At 47.0% G+C, this 23,794-nt stretch overlaps 1 protein-coding gene across 8 annotated transcripts; it reads right to left on the bottom strand.

The window, feature by feature from the left end:
- Window positions 1–3,611: 3,611 nt before the first annotated feature.
- LOC147097284 (hydroxylysine kinase-like) lies at window positions 3,612–22,489 on the bottom strand. Of its 8 annotated transcripts, none has more exons than XM_085972105.1 (7): window positions 22,407–22,489; window positions 14,030–14,133; window positions 13,448–13,519; window positions 12,129–12,465; window positions 11,763–11,902; window positions 10,612–10,795; window positions 3,612–5,034 (listed from the first exon to the last, which is right to left on the bottom strand). In XM_085972105.1, exons 3-7 carry the CDS (start codon window positions 13,481–13,483, stop codon window positions 4,565–4,567), a joined length of 1,167 nt encoding a protein of 388 aa, XP_085828231.1. In that variant the 5' UTR covers window positions 13,484–13,519; window positions 14,030–14,133; window positions 22,407–22,489; the 3' UTR covers window positions 3,612–4,564. The 8 variants fall into 8 exon arrangements, with proteins under 8 accessions (XP_085828231.1, XP_085828230.1, XP_085828232.1 ...); XM_085972104.1 differs by lacking the exon at window positions 22,407–22,489 and adding an exon at window positions 16,960–17,143; XM_085972106.1 differs by lacking the exon at window positions 22,407–22,489 and adding an exon at window positions 16,607–16,705.
- Window positions 22,490–23,794: the final 1,305 nt, after the last annotated feature.

Raw genomic sequence — 23,794 nt, 5'->3', positions numbered from 1 at the left:
ACCACCGGACGTCTCCAAGCACTTTACAGCCAATGAAGTACTTTTTGAAGTGTAGTCACTGTTGTAATGTAGGAAACGCGGCAGCCAATTTGCGCACAGCAAGCTCCCACAAACAGCAATGTGATAATGACCAGATACTGTAATCTGTTTTTTTGAGTTAGGTTGATTTAGGGATAGATATTGGCCAGGACACCGGGGAGAACTCCCCCTGCTCTTCTTCGAATAGTGCCATGGGATCTTTTACGTCCACCTGAGAGAGCAGACGGGGCCTCGGTTTAATGTCTCATCTGAAAGACGGCACCTCCCGACAGTGCAGCACCTCCCTCAGCACTGCACTGGGAGTGTCAGCCCAGATTTTTGTGCTCGAGTCTCTGGAGTGAGGACTTGAACCCACGACCTTGTGACTCAGAGGCAAAGGGAGCTGCCCACTGAGCCACGGCTGACACTTTCTAATAGTAGTAAAACATCCCAAGGTGCTTCACAGGAGTGTCAGAAAACAAAAATTTGACACCGAGCCACGTAAAAAATTAGGGCAGGTGACCAAAAGCTTGGTCAAAGTGGTAGGTTTTAAGGTTGTGGCAGAGAATTCCACATTCTAAGCACATTTTTTCTGACCTCCCTATTAATATTTGTGATTATCATAAATCCAGGCTCTCTTGTTATAATCTCACTGACTTCATGATCCCCTCACCCCTGATAAGATCCGGCTGAGTCTGTGCTGTACTCTTTCAAACATTACTGCATCCTTCCTATAATAGGATGGCCAAAACTGTGCACAATACTCCATCCTCATCCTAACTAAGGCCTTGAACATGTTCGACATCACCGTCTTACTTTTGTATTCTATAGCAAGGCTACTCTACTACTTCCTTTAAAATCCCCATTTAAGCTTATTTCCTCTCCATGGGGGAAAAATTTGGTTGCTTCGCGCCTCCCGTTAGTGCCTTAAGAGGGTGCTAATGGGGCGCAAAGCAACTAGCGCCCAGGCACGGCGATGTTTGCGCTGCTCGCGAAATTGACCAGACATTTTGCGGCGGCGCTAAACGCTACCGCCACGATCTCCTGCGCCCGCAGATTGTGACGTCAGTCAAGCTTGCAACGCCCCGGCCCGGATATTGAGTGGCGCCCCCTGCCTTACCGCCTGCCGCTAGCAACAACAGGTTGAGGGGAGCGTTTTGCAGTTGGGAAGGGGCTGGGGGAGCGCTATTTAAAGGCGACCGCTTCCTGCCTTTTTTTGTCGGCAACATTTTTGCACCACGCATTCTGAGTGAGAGAGACTTCTGGAGAGATTCAACGCTGTGTTGAGGAGTTTTGGGTACTGAGCAGCACTTTGCAGGTTCATTTTGATTTGATCTTCCTTGCATCGATTTAGAAGAGACTATGGGGGCTGCACACTGAGCTCTTTCCCTGGGCCTCTCCATTGTTCTTTCCAGCAGATTTGATGTACAGGTCTCTCCAGGCTGAGATTCAAGGCTGCAATGAGCAGGGTGTGGATGGAGAGCAAGATCGACCCTCCCCTTTAAGAACTGGCCGGCGGCAGTGTGTCTGTGTTCCATTGCTGACTGACATCACATGAGCTTTGCCAGCGCTCTGAGGTAGCGCCTCGCTCCTTGGCGTTAGCGCCTTAAGTCAGGTGTGTAGCGCCTGATTTATCGCTCCAATCACCTTCAGGGGCGATAGAAGCCAAGTTTGCAGTCGGAGGTGATAATTAGCGCCAGGCGCTAAACTTTGCGCCCGGCCGATAATTGCACCCCGAACGGGGCGATACCGAATTTCTCCCCCCATATTCTTACTTCCAAAATGTATCAAGTAATTTTGTACACTGAACTGCATCTATCTGTCTATTTGACTGGCCTATGTCCTCCATCAGCATAAACTTTTTTACGCAGCGAGTGGTTAGGATCTGGAATGCACTGCCTGAAAGGGTGGTGGAGGCAGATTCAATCATGGCTTTCAAAAGGGAGTTGGATAAGTACCTGAAGGGAAAAAAATTGCAGGGCTACAGGGAAAGGGTGGGGGAGTGGGACTAGCTGAAGTGCTCTTGCAGAGAGCCGGCACGGGCTCGATGGGCCGAATGGCCTCCTTCTGTGCTGTAACCATTCCATGATTCTATCAGTCTTTGATAATCCTCATTGCAGTTTCCCATTCTCAAAAATGCTGCACCAACAGCAAATGTTATTATTGTTCCTTTAATTCTGAGGCCCAGAATATTTCCGTATGCAGTGACTAAGAGCAGCCCCACTTGATGAGACACCACTCGCCCCATCTTTCCAGTCGGAGAAACTTCCCTTTATCTCTAGCCTTGGCTTTCTGCCGTCCAATCATCTCTCTATCCTTGTAGCCACATTCCTCGTAATTCTATGCACCATTACTTTTGTCAAAGATCTCTTATTTTGTCAAACATCGAATACAAGTGTCAGCCGGGGTAGCACTCTCGCCTCTGAGTCACCAGGTCACGGGTTCAAGTCCCACTCCAGAGACGTGAGCACAAAAAGCTAGGCTGACACTCCCAGTGCAGTGCTGAGGGAGTGCTGCACTGTCGGAGGTGCCATCTTTCAGATGAGACGTTAAACTGAGTTAAACTCTCTCGGGTGAACGCAAAAGATCCCATGTCACTAATTTGAAGAAGAGCGGGGGAGTTTTCCTCACTCCTTAAAACCTACCTCTTTGACCAAACTTAAGGAACCCTGTCCTAATCTCTCCCTATGTGTCAACTTTAATCTGATAATGATCCTGTGCAGCGCCTCAGGATGTTACAGGCGCTATATAAGTGCAAGTTGTTCAAGACAGGACAGAAAGTCCAAGCTGTCACTTTTCTGAAAGCAGGTTTGACTTGGAGGCATCTTGTCTTTGAATTGTTGAATAACTTGCTCCACAATTTCACACCCGCTGCCCTCCTCCAGTGCCGACAGGTAATTTTCCAGGCGATGTCCGTTTGAAAGACTCCGGATGAAATTTTCGCGATGTAGGGTCGGCTGCTGAAATTCCCAACTATTAGATAGATCCACTCACTAAGAATGTAGCAAGCAAACTATTTAATGATAATAAGCCCATCCACTGAGTGAGGTAGTGTAACAGTATTCAAGGACTTGTCAAATCTACATGGTGGTAAGTGGGTGAAATCAACTCTGGCCAAACTCGGGAGAAGTGTCCCTTTGCCCGCTATTTTCAAGTAGTTATTGACCCACTGATGCGAATATCAATATCAATACACAATCTGGCAGTGGTTACTCCTCACCCGAGTAAAGATAAAACGGGTAGTTCTTCCAAAGACAGGAAGGAAAAGCCCAGATAGTGTTCCAGTGCTGGTGGGGAAAGGAAGTGCGGCCAAGTTTAATCAAAGGATTGTTTCCTCCTTGAGGTGACTGTGTTTAATGGGAAGAATGTGTTCGACAGCCTGGCCACTGTCTGTAACATCAGATCCTGATCAAACACCTCCACACACCAGAGTTGTTGATGTACGGCCTGGAGGACGAGGAATGGGCTCATCCCGGATATTTTGTGCCGCGTGGGTCATTGGAGTTGGTCCCAGAATCTGGCACCTTGGACACATCTGGAGATCTGGCTCTTCAATCTGAAACTATTCACCAAAAAAAAAACAAGACTTTCGATAGATGTGTGCTATTGTTTGCATGTTTTAATAAACATTGGGTCCACGAACATTACAGCATAAAATTCAGATATAGTTCATGTTTTGGTATATTTAAAATTGTGGCATCTTTCAGTGTCTCGGCCAGTAACATAAGGAGCACCATATCTTTCCATAACTGTTTAGATAAGAAAGAAAGAAAGAACTTGGACTTATATCACACCTTTCATGACCTCAGGACGTCCCAAACCCGTTTACAGCCAATGAAGTACTTTTGATTTGAAGAAACGTGGCAGTATAGAAAAAGTATCTCCAGTAACTGCTCTGCAGTGTAACAGTCTTGTGCTACCTTGGATTTCCAGTGGCTGCCTCAAGTACTATTCACAGCAGATTCTTGGATCATTGATTCCATTGTTGAACTGTCCAATGTAAATAACTCAATCAAAACCGTCGCAGAGTGACTTGCAAATCAGGATGTGGAGGGAGGAGATATTTTGTGGAATTTCAGTCCTATTCACATCGTAGCATTTTACACAATCAAATCAAAATCACCCATAATATAGTCAGCGACTGTATGTGGTTCAGAGGACATTAATTCCATGATTTGGTCTCAGGACAATCAGGTTTGGAGATTAGCAAGGCCAATTGCCCAGGGTCACACCTCACGGTGGTTAGATACACTATTTTGAGATTGGGCAGAGGAAATTCCGGAGTGAGACTAAGTGGTTGTAGAGAGGTCTACAGATTGGGCCCTTATTTCAGCTGAGGATGGTACAGTAACAGAAAGGCAGGCATAAAGGGAGTGAAAAATGGTTTACAAATTTAGCTAAATAATTCGTAACTTAAAGCACTTATAGAATTCCAGGTAGTGGATATATTGCTTGATTTTTTATTCAATGATTCCTCTCTTAAAAGTGCCATTCTTATCCTAGAGGTCAGTGTGCCTGGGCCAACACAGAACCAATAGGGTCGACATCAGGTGCAGTAGGACTTGGCTGTCTCAAACCAAATCTTCTCTACTGCCTCTTTACCCAACCCCCAGAGCTGGTGTAAATGCTTCCAGCCCGTTCTTCCTGTGGTCAAAAGATACTCTTCGTTTTCTGGGTAAAGCAAAATATTATATCTTGCGAGAACCAGCGATTGAGAAAACCTGCAAAGAACCAGCAAAAACAAGGCATCTCGCTCCTCGGGGGCTAAAGGGGTCACACTCTCGAAGCCTGCGAGAATGTGGCCCCCAGCTTTTATGGGATCCTTGCTCTCGAGCATCAAATACATTATGGATATGGCCACGTCATATACACAATAACCATAGCTCACGTCACTGAAATCCAGTATACCAGAAATATCCAACTCCTGCTGTGGGCGAGTTGGGTTGGAGTGATCAGCTGAAGAATGAACGGGCTGCACCAGAATGTTGGTATGACTGAAGTCCCCGTGATTAATGCCTGTGAAAGACACAAGCGTTGCAATGTTTTATCATCCATAACTAAAGACAACACTTAAATTATAACTTAATAAGAAGCTCTATTGAAAGTCTTGTTATGTAGCAGGTGCTTCTTAAAGCGTCACACTCGCTTCGTCACACCCTGGCAGTCACACTTTACCGTATCGCCTGAATCAGTGTCAGCAACGCCACGGGAGGTCGGCTGGAAATATATTGAATCCTTTGGCCCTGCAATTCCAATGGGGAGCCGGGGCAGAGGTTACGTGGAAGCCCTGTACCGGAGGGTGAAGGGGAGGCAATTTGGGGCAAAAGCAAAACCTTCCCGGATTCTACCCTGTTTAAAATGGCCCGAATCCCAGGTGGAGGCAGCAGCAACAACAACCTGCATTTATATAGCGCCATTAACGTAGTAAAATGTCCCAAGACACATCCAGCTCCGTCGACCCTGCAAAGTCCTCCTCACCAACATCTGGGGACTTGTGTCAAAATTGGGAGAGCTGTCCCACAGACTAGTCAAGCAACAGCCTGACATAGTCATACTCACAGAATCATACCTTTCAGCCAATGTCCCAGACTCCTCCATCGCCATCCCTGGGTATGTCCTGTCCCCCTGGCAGGACAGACCCACCAGAGGTGGTGGTACAGGGAATACAGTCGGGAGTGGCCCTGGGAGTCCTCAACATTGACTCCAGACCCCATAAAGTCTCATGGCTTCAGGTCAAGCATGGGCAAGGAATCCTCCTGCTGATTACCACCTACTGCCCTCCCTCAGCTGATGAATCAGTACTCCTTCATGTTGAACACCACTTGGAAGAAGCACTGAGGGTAGCAAGGGCACAGAATGTACTCTGAAAGACTTCAAATCCATCACCAAGATTGACTTGGTAGCACCAATACTGACTGAGCTGGCCGAGTCCTGAAGGACACAGCTGCCAGACTGGACCTGTGACAGGTGGTGAGAGAGCCAACATGAGGGAAAAACCTACTTGACCTCGTCCTCACCAATCTACCTGTCGCAGATGCATCTGTCCGTGACAGTATTGGTAGCAATGGACCACCGCAGAGTCATTGTGGAGACGAAGTCCCGTCTTCATACTGAAGATACCCTCCATTGTGTTGTGTGGCACTATCACCATGCTAAATGGGATAGATTTAAAATAGATCTAGTAGCTCAAAACTGGGCATCCATGAGGCGCTGTGGGCCATCAGCAGCAGCAGAATTGTTTTCCACCACAATCTGTAACCTCACGGCCTGGCATATCCCTCACTCTACCGCTACCATCAAGCCAGGGAACCAAACCTGGTTCAATAAGGAGTGTAGAAGAGTATGCCAGGACCATCACCAGGCGTACCTAAAAATGAGGTGCCAACCTGGGGAAGCTGCAACACAGGGCTACATACATGCTAAACAATGGAAGCTGCATGCTATAGACAGAGCTAAGCGATCCCACAATCAATGATCAGATCAAAGCTCTGAAGTCCTGCTACATCCAGTCGTGAATGGTGGTGGACAATTAAACAACTAACGGGAGGAGGAGGCTCCATGAACATTCCCATCCTCAATGATGGCGGCGCTCAGCACGTGAGTGCAAAAGACAAGGCTGAAGCATTTGCAACCATCTTCAGTGCCAAGTGGATGATCCATATCAGCCTCCTCCTGAGGTCCCCACCATCACAGAAGCCAGTCTTCAGCCAATTCGATTCACTCCATGTGATATCAAGAAACAGCTGAGCACACTGGATACAGCAAAGGCTATGGACCCCGACAACATCCCGGCTATCGTGCTGAAGACTTGTGCTCCAGAACTAGCCGCGCCTCCAGCCAAGCTGTTCCAGTACAGCTACGATACTGGCAACTACCCGACAATGAGGAAAACTGCCTAGGTATGTCCTGTCCACAAAGCGCAGGACAAATCCAATCCGGCCAAATACCACCCCATCAGTCTACTCTCAATCATCAGCGACAGTGATGGAAGGTGTTGTCGACAGTGCGATCAGGCGGCACTTACTCACCAATAACCTGCTCTCCGATGCTCAGTTTGGGTTCTGCAAGGACCACTCAGCTCCAGACCTCATTACAGCCTTGGTCCAAACATGGACCAAAGAACTGAATTCCAAAGGTGAGGTGAGAGTGACTGCCCTTGACATCAAGGCAGCATTTGAGTGTGGCATCAAGGAGCCCTAGTAAAACTGAAGTCAATGGGAATCAGGGGGGAAACTCCCCACCGGCTGGAGTCATACCTAGCACAAATGAAGATGGTTGTGGTTGTTGGAGGTCAATCATCTCGGCCCCAGGACATCGCTGCAGGAGTTCCACAGGGCAGTGTCCTAGGCCCAACCATCGTCAGAAGTGGGGAGGTTCGCTGATGATTGTACAGTGTTCAGTTCCATTTGCAACTGCTCATATAATGAAGCAGTCCATGCCCACATGCAGCAAAACCTAGACAACATTCAGGCCTGGGCTGATAAGTGGCCGGTAACATTCGCGCCACACAAGTGGCGGGTAATGACTATCTCCAACAAGAGAGAGTCTAACCACCTCCCTTTGAAGTTTAATGGCATTACCATTGCTGAATCCCCCACCATCAACATCCTGGGGGGTCACCACTGACCAGAAACTTAACTGGACCAGCCACATAAATACTGTGGCAACAAGAGCAGGTCAGAGGCTAGGCATTCTGCAGCGAGTGTCTCACCTGACTCCCCAAAGCCTTTCCACCATCTACAAGGCACAAGTAAGGAGTGTGATGAAATATTCTCCACTTGCCTGGATGAGTGCAGCTCCAACAACACACAAGAAGCTCGACACCATCCGGGACAAAGCTATCCGCTTGATTGGCACCCCATCCACCACCTTAAACATTCACTCCCTCCACCACCGGCGTACCGTGGCTGCAGTGTGTACCATCTATAAGATGCATTGCAGCAACTCGCCAAGGCTTCTTCGGCAGTACCTCCCAAACCCGCGACCTCTTCCACCTAGAAGGACAAGGGCAGCAGGCGCATGGGAACACCACCACCTTCAAATTTCCCTCCAAGTTACACACCCTCCTGACTTGGAAATATATCGCGTACCTTCATCGCCGCTGGGTCAAAATCCTGGAACTCCCTCCCTAACAGCACTGTGGGAGTACCTTCACCACACGGACTGCAGCGGTTCAAGAAGGCGGCTCACCGCCACCTTCGAGGGCAATTAGGGATGGGCAATAAATGCTGGCCTTGTCAGCGACGCCCACATCCCAGGAACGAATTTTTAAAAATAAGAGCGTTATCAGACAAAATTTGACACCGAGCCATAGAAGGGGATATTAGGACAGTTGATAAAGTGCTTTTTCAAAGAGGTAGGTTTTAATGAGCGACTTGAGGAGAGGGAGGTGGAGGCAGAGAGGTTTAGGGAGGAAATTGCAGAGCTTAGTACCTAGGCGGCTGAAGGCTCGGCCAGCAATGGAGGAGTGAAGGAAATTGGGGATGCACAAGAGGCCAGAATTGGATGAGCGCAGAGATCTTGAAGTGGGGTAGGGTATGAGGAGGTTACAGAGATAGGTAGAGGCGAGGCCATGGAGGGATATGAGGTGAATCTTAGTGTTAGTGCTGCGCCATCCCCCATGTCCGTGGACAGCATCATGGGTATGTCTGGGGATGTTCCTGGGCTACCTCTGGAGTTCCAGTCAACATGGTCTCCTTAGGCTGAGAGCTGACAATGGGTGCAGTCCTGGGTCTTCAAAAGGACCGAAAGAGGGCCACTGGCTTTAAAATTAAAATTATTGTCCACCTTTCTCCTACAGGTATTTTTCCAGAGCTCATTCTGATTTTCTTCAAGTCTGTGTGGTGCCTCCTTCTGTTGTACCTGCACAGGTGAGGGCCACCTGCTCTGACTATAGAAGTGACTTCATATCCTTAAACCTTCAATTCTAATGCAACCAGATAATCATTGCCTATTCCTAGTTATCAAGAAAGAAAGAACTAACTAACTAACTTGTGCACAGCAAGCTCCAACAAACAGTAATGAGACAATGACCTATAATCTGTTGGTTCAGGGATAAATATTGGCCAGGACACCGGGGAGAACTCCCCTGCTCTTCTTCAAATAGTGCGGTGGAATCTGAGGGGGCAGATGGGACCTTGGTTTAACGTCTTATCTGAAAGACGGCACCTCCGACAGTGCACTGCTAGCCCAGATTATGTGCTCAAGTCCTGGAGTGGGGCTTGAACCCATGGCTTTGTGGCTCAGAGACAAGAGCTCGACCACTGAGCCGAGGCTGATACTAAGCTTGGACTGGAGGCATGGGTAGACCAGAGTGGTGACAGGCTCACTCCAGCTTTTCTGGTGCCAGCCCATAAATGACCAGATTTATGCCATTTATTTTCGCAAGTTGCCGTGGTGGAGTTTGAACTCGCGACCTCTAGGTTGCTGGGTCAGCTCCAGAGCCACCAGTAACTGGTAGTCTTCTCAACCTGTCCCCTACTGTATACGGGAAAAAAATCTTTCTAACCCGAAATCTAGCCTGAGGTTTGTTAGTTCCATATTTCTGACCTCACAGCCCAAAGTTAAGTAAACTGCTTGCATCTGAATTACCCAGTCGGCTTTTAGGTTAAAGAACTGGATTATGTCTCCTCTTAATCTTTTGTACAAAGAAAATAAGTTCAGACGTGCAGCGACTCCAGCCTGATGGAAATTCTTAGTCCTAATTGCAGACTCCAAAGTACAGCCATAAAAGTCATATCAACAAACAAATAACCACCACTTGGGGGCTGGTGGAGATTCACTCTTGCTTTCTCTCGGCCTCACATGGAAAGTATTAAGATCTTTGTTGATTGAGGGATAAATATTGGCCAGGGCACCGGGGAGAACTCTCCTGCTCTTCTTCAAATAGTGCCGTGGAATCTTTTATGTCCACCTGAGGGGGCCACCTCATCTTCCGATTAGGCACTTTACAGCCCTCCAGACTCAATATCGAGTTCAACAATTTCAGATCATAACCTCGGCCCCTATTACATTTTTATATATTTTTATCCACACCTTTGTTTTGTGCCCTTCCCCCTTTTTCTCTCTCCCACATGGCAGCTGCCTCTCATTCTGCCAGCGCATTTCACACCTAATCTAGAGCCGTCTTTTGTCTCCACTAGTCCTATCACCATCTCGTCTGGTTTTGAATACCTCTTAATGTCTCTTCACTTCTCTTTTGTTCTCTCCCAGCCCCCAAACTGGCCTTTTAATCCGTTTCATTTCCTGTGCTTTTTCAGTCTTGACGAAGGGTTTCGACGTGAAACGTTGACTCTGTTTCTCTCTCCACGGATGTTGCCGGGCCTGCTGAGTTTTTCCAGCATTTTCTGTTGTTATTTAAGTATTAAGAACTGTCGGGGTAGAAATGCGTCTTGTGCGGCGGCCCAAAATGGACGTTATCGTTTCAGGCGCCCGTTGCACGTCCCGCCCGATATTCGATTCCATTGATTACAGTGGATCAGAATATCCAGCGGGCGTATAACTGACGGCCCACTGACACCGCCCGGTTAGCGCTACCGCCCAAGGTGACTCGCAACCCCGTAGGCTTCAGGGCCAAGGGAGGTGGGCACTTACTTTTACCAAACTTGCTGAGATTTGGAAGTATCTTTGCCTTGAATTGCTGAATGATTTGCTCCACAACTCGGCGATTGCTGCCTTCCTCCACTGCGTACAGGTACTTGTCCAGCATGTGAGTGTTTGAAAGATGCCAGAGGAAATCTTCTTGCTGCAGACTCTTCAGGGTAGGATGCTGGAATTCCTAACAATTGGACAAATCCATTACTTTCTCCCCACCAATACATCAATCGTGCTGTGTGGGATCAAAAACTCCTGTGGATTTGTTGTGGAATTCTGTACAATTCAACATCAATAGGTCCAAGTTCAGATACTGACAAAGTTCATTTTTGACCCAGGAGATGAGGCTGGACCAAGATGGACACCTCCTTGCACTGTAGATAAAGGGAAACTGAGGTAAACTCAGTCTACACTGCCAGGGATTCGATACAGATGTTCCCCACCCAAAATCAGCATGGAAAATTGATATTATATGACACTAAACCACCAGGGATCAGACTCCATTCCTGACTGGAATCATTCTTCTAATGGGCTATCATGTATTGGGTGGTCCCTCCTCCCAATTGGCCATTGTGCATCGGGTGGTCCCTTCTCCCAATGGGCTATCGTGTATTGGGTAGTCCCTTCTCCCAATGGGTTATTGTGTATTGGGTGGTGCCTTCTTCTACTGTGGCCATTGTGTATTGGGTGAAACCTTCTCCCAATGGGCCACAGCACAATAAAAGAGGACACATCTTCCATATTGCCTTGGCTCTGGCTATAATCACCATCCAGGACTCTCCGAGTTAGAAATATGTGGGACACCTGGACACTTTCCACATTTTTTAAAACAAAAAACAGATAAATCTGTAATGACCAGAGCTTTCCAATATCCAGCTATTGTGATATCAGACTTCCTGCTGTTTCATGCTTGGAATCACTCCTATAATGCCCACAGCCCATATATAACAAGGAAAGCTTTTTAAACAATCCCTTCATAATGTATTATGTGGTGTCAGGCTAAAGAAGCTCCAAAGCAAGTCTGATTTGTTACAATAGGATGCGTCTTTGATCTGACCTACACAAAGAGATTGATTTGCATCACAGTTTCCATGTGTGCCATGCACGGCCCTTTTAAAGGACAATTCTTGAGGCAGAGTACACTGACTTACTTCAAGAGCCTTGTTCATTTGAGCAAGAGTTCGGCCAGCTTTGTACAAGATCTGTGGGCCTGCGGGGATTTCGGCCAATGGAGTTCCAGGAAGGTAGATCAGTAACCGGACCATGTGGGCCTTATGGACGTCCCCGCAATCTGTAAAAGGTAGGAGCACAGCATTCTTGCTAAATTAGTTGGCTTAATCTTTCGGAAGCTAAACAATATAAATAGATACTGATTTCTAATTATTTATAGTGTGTACAAGGAATCATGCAAATATGGACATTTATTAAAAGCTGAATTTCAAACCTTTAAAGAGGTGTGTAATTGAAATCAACCATGACCTGAACCCAATGTACAGTAACCAATAAATGATACTCACCAATTGTCTCCAATGACATAATCTTGCCATCAATGGTTGGGATTGCTGTGGGCGAAGGGAAACCTTTCTTGTTCAGAAACATCATGATTCGTGTTTGTACTTCAACTGAATCAGCATCTTGGCTATTGGAAGTGTTCATCACTTTGAGGACATAGCTCTTACTGTGATCTCCGTTCCCCTGGGTCTCAGACACCAGGATGTGGAAGTTCTGGTCATCGTAACTGGGCAATGGTTGGACACTGGAGACCTTCAGACCGTACAATCGTCCAACCAACTCACCAGCCTGGGCTTCACTCAGTGAGGGTTTGATCAGAACAGTTTTCTCTGTGGAGGACATCTGAGAAACAGCAAGATAATGAAACTGATCAAATAAAGGAATGCGACACTCCGACAAATGTAACTTATTCTTAACACGCTCATACATAGTCACTGTGATGTCATTTGCTGGAGTCTTCAATCATTATACAGGGCTGTAATTATAGCTGTTTCTACTGTGGTGGGCTTTAATTAGATTGAATATACCAGGAAATGGCACCTTAGTAATGAGTCAGATGCAGGGATTGTTAAACTGTTAAAAGTGGTTTAAACAGGTTAAAACTGCTGTTCAGGTTTATTTACATGTAAAATACACAAAAAGAATTCAATGGGAAAGATACTCCATGGTGCAATCATCAAACTTACACTGTATACAAACTGGGTTGTCTGTTTTGAAATGAGCTGCAGTTACTATTGTTTCCCTCAGCAGTGTAAAAATAGCCATGGTGAGCTTTTAAAATAGATCCACATATTAATACTTATTCTGCAACAGATATGCAAGGGGGCAAATAGTTGAATGTGGAACTCGCTACCACGGGAAGTGTTTGCGGCAAATAGCTTAGATGCTTTCAACAGGAAACTCGATGAGTACATGAGAGAAAGGGGAATAGAAAGATATTCTGAAAGGCTGGGGTGAGGTAGCTGGAATGGGAGGGGACTGGTGTGGAGTATAAACCCTAGCACACACTCATTTGGCCTGTTTCTATACTGTATATTCTATGTAATTCTGTGTAAAACTCCAACCATCCGCATTCTGAGCAGTGACTCAAAAACTGAAGACACTGGACTAGTTCGATTGCTTTGTGTCAGACCAGCATTTAAGGTGTTAACTCCTCAGTCACAGAGTGGGAGTGTTCCATGGCCGTGGCAGTGCCAACCCCAGTCCCATCGGCAATTTGGCGAGGTTAACAGATTACAAACTTCAAGTTAAGATAGATTTTGTCGCTGGGAGATCAGTGACCTGGTGTGATACAGGTAATAATATAATATAATATATAACATACCTTGTAATGTTTCTGACCCGCTGCCCATCTCTCCATTGCGTGCAGATGGTGCCGAGCTCAGCCAAGGTTCAGCTAAGCGAACAAACATTTAAGAATAGGTGTAGGAGCCAAACACAACCTTCCCCGCCCCAGCCCTCTACATAACTCAATGACCTGAAGGCAAGTGAGAGCCGAGAGCCCAGCGGAGTGAGCCGGGATCAGAGTGAGCCGGGAATGCCTTACAGAGAGGTGGAGGGAAAACTGGGGAAAGGAAAAGAAAAGGAACGAATGCGGGGAGAGAAGAATGGGGAGAGAGGGAGTGAACAAGAATGCTTTTAAAACTTTTATATTTAGATTTTTTAATGTATTACATCACTGCTCTTGACAGCTCACCAGCCCGAATACCAAGGGATTAAGATGTGAAATCTCAAGGAACACAGAATCCCGGCACTGTGAGAGTTAAAAGAGACACAGCTTTCAGATTGTAAAACATAAATCTGGTTTCGACAAGAGTCCCTGAATTCCAACTTTACATTCAGTAAATGAAGACTCTTCTCAACAAGCAATACAAAAGCTGGAATGGTTGGAGCCTGATGATAATACCGGTCTCTAATTTCCACGCAGAGTCCTGGCCCTGGCTTCAGTGGGCACTGCTTCTCCCAGCTCACAGCTCCTCTCCCCGCTGACTCACTGTCTGCGCTTCACACCTGGAAGTTCAGAAAAACTACAGAGGATCAGAAAATAAACCTTCAGAGCAACATGACTGCCAGCATCTGCTTAAGGCCTTACACTAAACATCCGTAAGACAAAGGTCCTCTACCAACCTGCCCCCGCCACACAGTACTGCCCCTAGATTATCAAAATCCATGACAAGGCCTTGGACAACGTGGACCACTTTCCATACCTCGGAAGCCTACTGTCAACAAGGGCAGACGTCGATGACGAAGTCCAACACCGCCTTCAGTGTGCCAGTGCAGCCTTCACTTGCCTGAGGAAGAGAGTGTTTGAAGACCAGGACCTCAAACCCAGCACCAAGCTCATGGTCTACAGGGCAGCAGTGATACCTGCCCTGCTGTATGCCTCAGAGACATGGACCATGTACGGCAGGCACCTCAAAGCACTGGAGAGGTACCACCAATGCTGCCTCCACAAGATCCTGCAAATCCATTGGTAGGATAGGTGCACCGTCAGTGTTCTTGCTCAGGCCAACATCCCCAGCATCAAAGCTTTAACCACGCTCAATCAGCTCTGATGGACGGGTCACATTGTCCGCATGCCCGATACGAGACTCCCAAAACAAGCGCTCTACTCGGAGCTCCGGCACGGCAAGAGAGCCCCAGGTGGGCAGAGGAAACACTTCAAGGACACCCTCAAAGCCTCCTTGAAAAAGTGTAACATCCCCACCGACACCTGGGAATCCCTGGCCCAAGACCGCACAAAGTGGAGGAGAAGCATCTGGGAAGGCACCGAACACGTCGAGTCACTTCGCCGGGAGCAAGCGGAAGCCAAGCGCAGGCAGCGCAAGGAACGCACGTCAACCCAAGCACCCCACCCACCGTCTACCCCACCTGTGACAGAGACTGTAGGTCCCGCATTGGACTCATCTTTAACGTGGAAGCAAGTCATCCTTGGTTCCGAGGGACTGCCTAAGAAGAAGGTCCTCCCCCACTGTGGGAATACAGTCACACCCCTGTGCATAACAAATGCTGAACGCTTGTTCCCCTCCTTAAATCAAGACAAACAGGTCTTTGATGATCATAGTGCCTAACCCGAACCCATATTTTTTAACATCTGGTATGTGGGAGGGCGAGGGGGCGGAGAATAGAACTTGTATTTAAATTGCACCTTTCACACCCTCAAGATGTCCTAAAGCACTTCACAACCAGTGGGGAACTTTTGAAATGTAGTTATTGTTCAAGTGAAACGTGGCAGCCAATTTGCACACAGCAAGTCCCACAAACAGCAATTGATCAGATAATTTGTTTTAGTGATGTTAATTGAGGGCTAAATGTTGGCCGGGAAACCAGGAGAACTCCCCTACTCTTCTTCAAATAGCACCATGGGATGTTTTACATTCATCTGAGAGAGCAGACGGGGCCTCAGTTTAACATCTCATCCGAAAGACGGCACCTCCAACAGTGCAGCACTCCCTCAGCGCTGCACTGGAGTGTCAGCCTGGATTATTGTGCTCAAGCCTCTGGAGTGGGACTTGAACCCACAACCTTGTGACTCAGAGGCGAGAGTGTTCCCACTGAGCCATGGCTGACTTTAGGATACTTAAATACTCAATATATAACTCCCTGGTAGATGGTTAAATTTGGGTGTAATTACTGGGCCAGTGGATGATTGGTGTGCAGATTGAAACAGGTTTAACCAGCAGGAGCAACAGGAGCAGACCATTCAGCCTCTCGGGCTGATCGCTATTCAATTAGATCATGGCTGCTGTGTCTCTCTAATCCATTTACCTGCCTTTGATCCTTATCCCTTGATGCCCTTCCTTACCCAACAATCTATCGAGCTCAGTCTTGAAAGCTCCAATTGACCCCCAGCAGCCACAGTGTTTTGGGGACGAGAATTCCATATTCTTGCTATCCTTTACATAACGGCGGGGCCTTATTATCATTTTGTCGGCCAAATTGACAGCCTTGCCGCCGGGCGTGAGGGGAGACCAGCGGTAGGAGCCGCAACCGGGGGCTCCTTGGGGACGGTCATTAGGGAGGTCGAAAATTCCTGATCAGAGCTGATCGGGGCTGGAGGGGGGGAAACCTGTTTTACACACTGATATTTCTCTGCGGCGTGCTCCTTCGAGCTGCACAGACCGACCGCGAAACCACCTCTGCATAATACATGAAAACAAAGTGAACACCGCAATAATGGCAAAATCTCAGCTCCACCTCACGCCCGCATCCTGCTTTGAATCCACCTCCAAACATTCCTGGGCAAATTTCTGCCGCCGCTCAATTGGTCGGAGACACAGTGATGACCACACGGTCACTCTGCCCCAAGCCAGAGCGGAATCACTAGAGCGTTAGCCAAGAACTGTCAACGCCTGCGAGATTCCATAGTGCAGCTCCGGAGGTAATGATTAACAGGAGCAGCAAAGGCGAGATTACAACCTCTCGTTATTATTGAATTTAAGATTGAGGAGGTGAAAGAACACGTGGAAAAGGGCATTGTTACCAGTGCTGGAGATCCTGACTAAGTCCAAGTCAATCAACGAGCAAAGCTTTTACAAGTTTTACATTTGAGGAACATGCAGCTTTCGTTCTCTCCTGATCTTTCCCATGTTCAGGAAGTTCATATCCCGGCTGCTTTTTGTCCAATTTGGGAAGAGGAACAGAAATTGACGAAGATACGGAATTGAAGGGCAGGAACAGACTAACTGGTCCATCAAGCCTGCCCCACAATATGATGGCGGGAGCATCTTGACTACACACTTCCTACCCCGCTCCCACAGCCATGTAATCTCCTGAGAGAGGCAACAAAAAACAATCAGAGAAAAACCCCAGGGCCAAAAAAGGGAAAGAAATAACCTGGAAAATTCCTCTCCGATCCCCTCGGGCGCTCAATACCAGTCCAGGTGGTCACTTGGGCCAAGTGTGTTCTGTAAAACCACTTGGCTTCTATCTGATGCGATCTCTGCCCATATGACGGGTGGTAAAGTTCAGGAGAAATTAAAATTTCTGCCGCCGCTCAATCATTATTGAATTTAAGATGGAGGAGTTGAAAGAACACGTGAAATCCTAACTGCCTTCACACTTGCTGAGTCAATGGGTACAGTAACAACAACAACTTGCATTTATATAGCGCCTTTAACGCAGTAAAACGTCCCAAGTTTCTTCACAGGAGCGTTAACAGACACATTTTGACACCGAGCCATATATAAGGAGATATTAGGGCAGATCAAAGAGGTCGTTTTTGGTGAGCCCTGGCTCCCAGCCCAGCTCCCACCTGAACTCACTAGCCGCTTCTTCAACAACGACCCGCTCACCATCCCTAGCTCCTTCGGGTCACCGAACCGACGAGGCGGTCAGAAGGGTCAAGAGTGGCCCTTCCGCTGAAACTCCGCCACAGCCTCACGTACCGCCGGGGGAAGGTGCATCACCTCGTAGACAGTTCGAGAGCAGCAACAGGCCATTTGGCCCATCGAGGTTGTACCAGTGTTTTTCTCCACATGAGCCACCTAGTTTAATCCTCCTCACTCCCCATTCCTTCTTTTCCTAGTTTTTTTGTAGAGGCAGAGAATTCCACATTCTAAGCACATTTTTTCTGACCTCCTTATTAATATTTGTGATTATCATAAATCCGGGCTCTCTTGTTATAATCTCACTGACTTCATGATCCCCTCACCCCTGATAAGATCCGTCTGAGTCTGTGCTGTACTCTTTCAAACATTACTGCATCCTTCCTATAATAGGATGGCCAAAACTGTGCACAATACTCCATCCTCATCCTAACTAAGGCCTTGAACATGTTCAACATCACCATCTTACTTTTGTATTCTCTGCCACTAGATACAAAACCGAAGATTCAGTTTGCTTTTTATATGGTCTTATTTACTGGTGCTGCCACCTTTAATGACTTGGGTGGCTGCAAAGCAAGGCTACTCTGCTATTCCCTTTAAAATCCCCATTAAGCTCATTTCCTTTTCATATTCTTACTTCCAAAATGTGTCACTTAATTTTGTACACTGAACTGCATCTGCCACCTATCTGCCCATCCCACTGGCCTCTGTCCCCCGTCAGTCTTTGATAATCCTCATTGCAGTTTCCCATTCTCCACAATGTGCAGCCTCAGCAAGTTTCAATATTGTTCCCTCAATTCTGAGGTCTAGATGATTTCTATATGCAGTGACTAAGAGCAGCCCCACTCGATGAGACACCACTCGCCCCATCTTCCCAGTTTGAGAAACTTCCCTTTATCTCTAGCCTTGGCTTTCTGCCCTCCAATCATCTCTCTATCCTTGTAGCCACATTCCCCGTAATTCTATTACCATTACTATTGTCAAAGATCTCTTATTTTGTCAAACATCGAATACAACTGTCAGCTGTGGTAGCACTCTCGCCTCTGAGTCACCAGGTCACGGGTTCAAGTCCCACTCCAGAGACTTCAGCACAAAAATCTAGGCTGACCCTCCTACTGCAGTACTGAGGGAGTACTGCACTGTCGGAGGTGCCATCTTTCAGATAAGATGTTAAACCGAGGCCCCGTCTACCCACTCAGGTGAACATAAAAGGTCCCATGGTCACTATTTCAAAGAAGAGGAGGGGAGTTTTCCTCGGTGTCCTGGCCAATATTTATCCCTCAACCAACACCACTAAAACAGATTGGTCTAGAAATTGGATAGAGCCAAGAAACGGGCAATAAGGCCTAATAATGTTAAGCTGTCCCACCTCAAAATGGTCTATGTAGAATGCAAAATTCGTGCTCACTGCTCTTTAACATGATTTCAGCATTAACGCTCTTCTCATTGGCTTAATGCTCAACAGGTGGGCCAATATCGGGTCCAGTCTAATTCACTGTACTGTGTGGCACAGGAGGGAAGAAGATGAAGAAGTATTATTATTATTATTATTCGGCATACACCGCCCAAAGGATGTGGCAGGAGATAGCCGCACATGTGACTGCCAGCACTGTGGTGCCAAGGTCGGCCATACAGTGCTGAAACAACTTTAATGATCTTACAAGGGTGGTCAAGGTGAGTGAAGTCTTCAGCAAATGCCATATCCCACCATCTGCACCACAAGCTGCATACACTGCTCAATGTACCACACCCCCATCACTTACCTACCAACAACCTCTGCCTATCACCACTCACACCTCACACCCATAGCTTAACTTCACCCTCACAACCTTACCACAGCTGCAACACTCACAGCCACATCTTGCATCTTGCATGTCCCGTGTCTGACCTTTCCGTGTCTGAGCGTCCTGTGGCTGAACGACCCGTGTCTGAGCGATCTATGTCATAATGTTCCATGACTGAACATACCATGTCTGAACGTTCTGTGACTGAACATTCCGTGTAAACTTGTGTGCATAAGAATCGGCTGAATGACACTGCATTAACCAGCGACTACCATATAAGGCAATGCCAGTTCCAGTTTGATAAGCAGAAAACAGTGTCTAAAAAAGCTTTTGTGTTAAGTTTTAGAGGAGAGAAACGGACAAGGATGAGCTCATGCCTACGTTCAAATCTGTTGACAAAACTTCGCTTGTAAATTGTGTTATACTCTGAAGAAATTATACTCTGCTTTAGATTGCTTTTTAAAGTAGAAAAAATAAAGTGATTATTACCATAAGACTGAATTCATTATGACTCAAGTGAACAACGGAATTTTGTTTAAACAATATTTGGCGAGCCGAGCGAAGGACCTGAACCTGTTGCTTTTTGAAAACCGGGGGTGTTGAGACCAGACTGAAGTCGAACTTCAATTATGAGCGAGCTCTGGGGCAGGAGGTGGACTACTTCCACTGTCAACAAAGCAAGTTGATGCAGCACAACACAGGATAAAGAACACATACACGTATGAATAGTATCAGTATCCAGTTTGATAAGGGGGTACAGCAGATACCAAGTTATATGGGCCTAGAAATTGGGTATAGCCCCGCTTGGGGCGTTAGAATTGGCGCAGCGCAAAGTTTATAGCCAGACGCAACTTATCGCCACCTGGCGCGATATTGGGTTGCATCGTCCCTAAAGGTGATTGAGGCACGAATTCAGGTGTTACACGGGACTCCTAAGGCGCTAAACTTCCGGCGCAACCCAATATTGGAGCGGACGGGCGCAGCGCAGGTGCTCTCAATTACCGATGACCACGAGACTTCCAGGCGCCGGCCAGCTCTTAAAGGGGTGGGTCAGTCAGCTTCAGCATCCACACTCTGTGCCTTGCAGGCCTCAGAATCGGCGCAGGCCCTTCTCTGGCGCTAAAAACTTGGACCAGATGGAGAAGGTGAGACAGAGAGCAGAGCGCTTCACCAATGAGGCTCTGGAGCAATTGGTGGCCGCAGTGGAGCGCCGGCGAGATGTTCTCTACCCAGACAATGGCAGGAGGCCGAATCATAAGGACTACCGACGAGCTTGGAGGGATGTATGCCAGAGGGTCAACTCCAGCAGCATGGTGACCAGGAGCCCTGTCCAATGCAGAAAGAAATTCAACGACCTCACTCGGGTCATGAGGGTGAGTGTTGTTTCTGCAAACTTCTGCATCCCTTCATTTGCACCTGACTTTATGGTTGCAGGGTGGGCTGTGCCCCATTGGCCATCTGCCAGCAAGCACCCATGGCCCTTTCTGGGCACACACATGCACATTTGACTCAAGGCGTCATGTAAGGGCTCTTGCACCATGGGGGGCATGAGATGATCACTCAGGGCATCATGAAAGGGCTCTTCCACCATGGGGGGCATGAGATGATCACTCAGGGCATCATGTAACATAACTTCCCCTCCTTTCCCCTGCAGTCCAAGCTGGTGAGGATTTGCAAAGACCAGCTTCGCACCGGTGGAGGACCTCCACAAGTGATCACTCTCATGGATCTCGAGGAGAGAGTCCACCAGATTCTTGGAGGACGTCTGAGTGGTCCTGTAACCACTGCAGCTGCCGACCCCATTGTCGACAGCGATGGTAAGGTTCTCACCTTTTACAACTGTCTCCTTCCACTTGTTCCCCCCGCCAGCATGCTTTCTCACTGTGGAGCTATGTCATGGCCTTGCCGCAATCTGGCATCCCTTGCTGCCAAGCTGCCCTTTTGCTAAAGCCACTCTTCCACCTCCCTGCTTTCAGATGCTGCATCACCAGCTCGGGAGCCGGGCCCTCAAGCTGCCAGTGCCAGTGCCTCCGAAGGCTCAATGAGAAAAGTACTGTCCAACAGAAGGTCAGCAGCTCTCTCCAGCAACAATCAGAATGGCCAGCCCAAATGGCTGCAGCTTTTATACTAGTGCTGTCCCCTTTAAATAGCGCCCCCCGAGTCCGAGAAGGGCCTGGGAACGCTCCATCCAACTGTCACTAATAGCGCCAGGCGGAAAGGTTGCGGGTACCACCGAATATATGGTCCGGGGCGCCAAAAAGGCGTTGCACACTGAAATGACGTCATGATCTGCCTGCGCCCGCGGGCGCGCGCAAAGTGTTAGCGCCAGCACTAAAAGGATACTCAATATGGGAGGTGGCGCTATATTCACTGCGCCCGCCCGAAAATTGGGTAACGCCCCAATTCTCGGGCTCTTTAGGCGCTAATCGCCGGCGCTACCAACCGAATTTCTAGGCTGGGAGATCACTGTGCTAATCATATAGTTCTCAATCTCTTACAGGCATCATAGAAAAGGGGGGGTTGTTGTAAGTGGGGAAATTGGAGACTGATCACCTTCAATAAAGGCCGAGTCCAAGAAGGAGAGGGCCAAATAAGAAACAGCTGTAAAATAAAAATTTAAACAAAAAATAAAGGAGCATTATCGTGGATGTTGTGGGCAGAAAGTTACGTCCAAAAGAACACTCGGGAAGCACCTTTTGAGGAGGGGAACAGTGACCCTTATAGAGACCGTACAATGAAGTGTGATAATCGAAATATGAATGAAAAAAAAGTAAGAAAACAAAAAAGACCAACTGCATAATGGCAATGGTTTGAATGAGAAATTCACTAAAGAGAGTACCAGGTTCAGACTCTACAGGCAGAGAGATAGAAAACTGAATTGAGAGCTGTACAGGCAGAATGGAGATCAGCCGCCAACCAACAGTTGGAGATCCACCAAGAAATAACTCAAATACGCTTCCAGCTGCAGAGTTCTTCAGAAACAATCGTTAAGACGTTGGGAAAATTGGAAAATACCGAAATAGCTTATCGGGAACTCTGGAATTTGTCGCAAGGAAAACAAGGAGCGAGAGGTGGTCAGGCAGTGGCGAGAGGAGAGACGGGGAAGAGCAGAGGACAAGAAAAAGATGAAAGAATTAGAAGTTAGATTGGCAGCCTTGTCTTTGACACTCACGAAGAGGAATCCGGTAGTGACGATGACAAGGATGATCCGGTCCTCCCAACAGCGCCCCCCACAGTTCGGAAGACCACTGAAGGTGGAGGCTTCTGATGCCAAGCAGGGGGGAAGTGGTACTTGTAGTATCAGTATTAATCCAGGGAGTGTTACCGATTATACCCGGTCTAAAACAGGAGATAGTACGGGGGGTACACAGGTCTGTTAAGATGCCCCATAGTTACCAAACACCTGCGCACAGGAGGAGCGACAAACAGGGAAAGTCAAGTAGTACATGAATACAAAGATAAAGAAGTAATTCGGGATCTGACCCTTTCAGATTTGTACCAACTTAGTGGCCAGTTGCCCAAATAGAGGGAATAGGAGACCCAACTCAGTTATTAAATAAAGTTCGATTGCTACAGCAGGCAGACGCCTTGACAGACAAGGATGCTTCACTGCTGCTGCAGGCGTGATATTGCCTTACAAGTTTGTGGAGTAAATAGCAGCTAATAAAAAAAACCCTGGGTTGAACACTGGATGTGCAACAAAAGGGTTAGTTAAAGGAGAAAGAAGTTAAAAAGCCCACAGCCAAAGTTAAAGAAATAGGATCGCTGTGAGGAAGAAATAGGATAAATGTCGTCAGCATGCTTTGTTTTTATTTTTTTTTAAAGGAAAACATTTCCGAGGTTGTGTGTGTGTGTGAATGTTTTATGGATTGCGACCAGGGAATATCACATAAATTTTGGCATTTTGAGTTTATAACCCATTGCAGGGATCAATGGAAGGAAAAATAGGGGAGACTGGTCACCTCCAATAGGGGCCAAATCCAAAGGGGAAAGGACGAGAGATAAGCAGTTAGTGTCGTTTTCGCGCAGTCCAGATGTGGACTCATATAAAAGGTCTCAGAATTAAGGGTGGTTAACTCAAACAATGTTGAAAGGGCCAGAGATACAAAATCATTAGAAATTATATATTTCTAAGTTGCATGGAAGTGTGAATATAGTTGATTATGTTCATTTTAATTTTAGATTTTGCACCCAGAATTGGGGGAAAAACTCTGAATTACATTTTAAGTTTAAAACGCTGGTGTGGATTTATTTTGACTAAGGTTTACTTGTGCAACTGAGAAAAGCAAAAAGTTTGTTTTACAAAAGGTAAGTTTCAATCCCAAGTTTCAGCCTTGAAGTTACGGTAGAAAATGAATTTGAACTCTTCGAAACATCTTGTTCTAATTGGAGTAGAGTTAAAAAAAATGTTTAAAGATGCGTGGTCTTATTTTAAATCAATGTCAACAATTACAAAGCGCTGTTACTGCAAATCTGCCAAAGATAGACCAATGTAAGCAGTGTAGATGGAAGCATAACATTACAAGGAGATATTAATAGATTAAATAAATGGGCAAAACT

Source organism: Somniosus microcephalus, chromosome 32, assembly GCF_052327205.1.
Source record: "Somniosus microcephalus isolate GS21.2 chromosome 32, FLI_Smic_1.0, whole genome shotgun sequence".
NCBI classification, from domain to species: Eukaryota; Metazoa; Chordata; class Chondrichthyes; order Squaliformes; family Somniosidae; genus Somniosus; species Somniosus microcephalus.
Note: the sequence above shows the minus strand (reverse complement) of the source record. Positions and strands in the feature narration are given on the sequence as shown.

Excerpts from the sequence above, each read along its gene's own strand:
- LOC147097284 (XM_085972102.1), bottom strand. The coding sequence starts at position 16,359 with ATGTTTGGAGGTGGATTCAAAGCAGGATGCGGGCGTGAG. Across the intron at positions 12,466-16,320 it reads AAGCAGGATGCGGGCGTGAG|ATGTCCTCCACAGAGAAAAC; the intron begins GTGGAGCTGAGA and ends GCTGTTTCTCAG. Across the intron at positions 5,035-10,611 it reads TCTCAGCAAGTTTGGTAAAA|GCATTAATCACGGGGACTTC; the intron begins GTAAGTGCCCAC and ends TGTCTTTCACAG.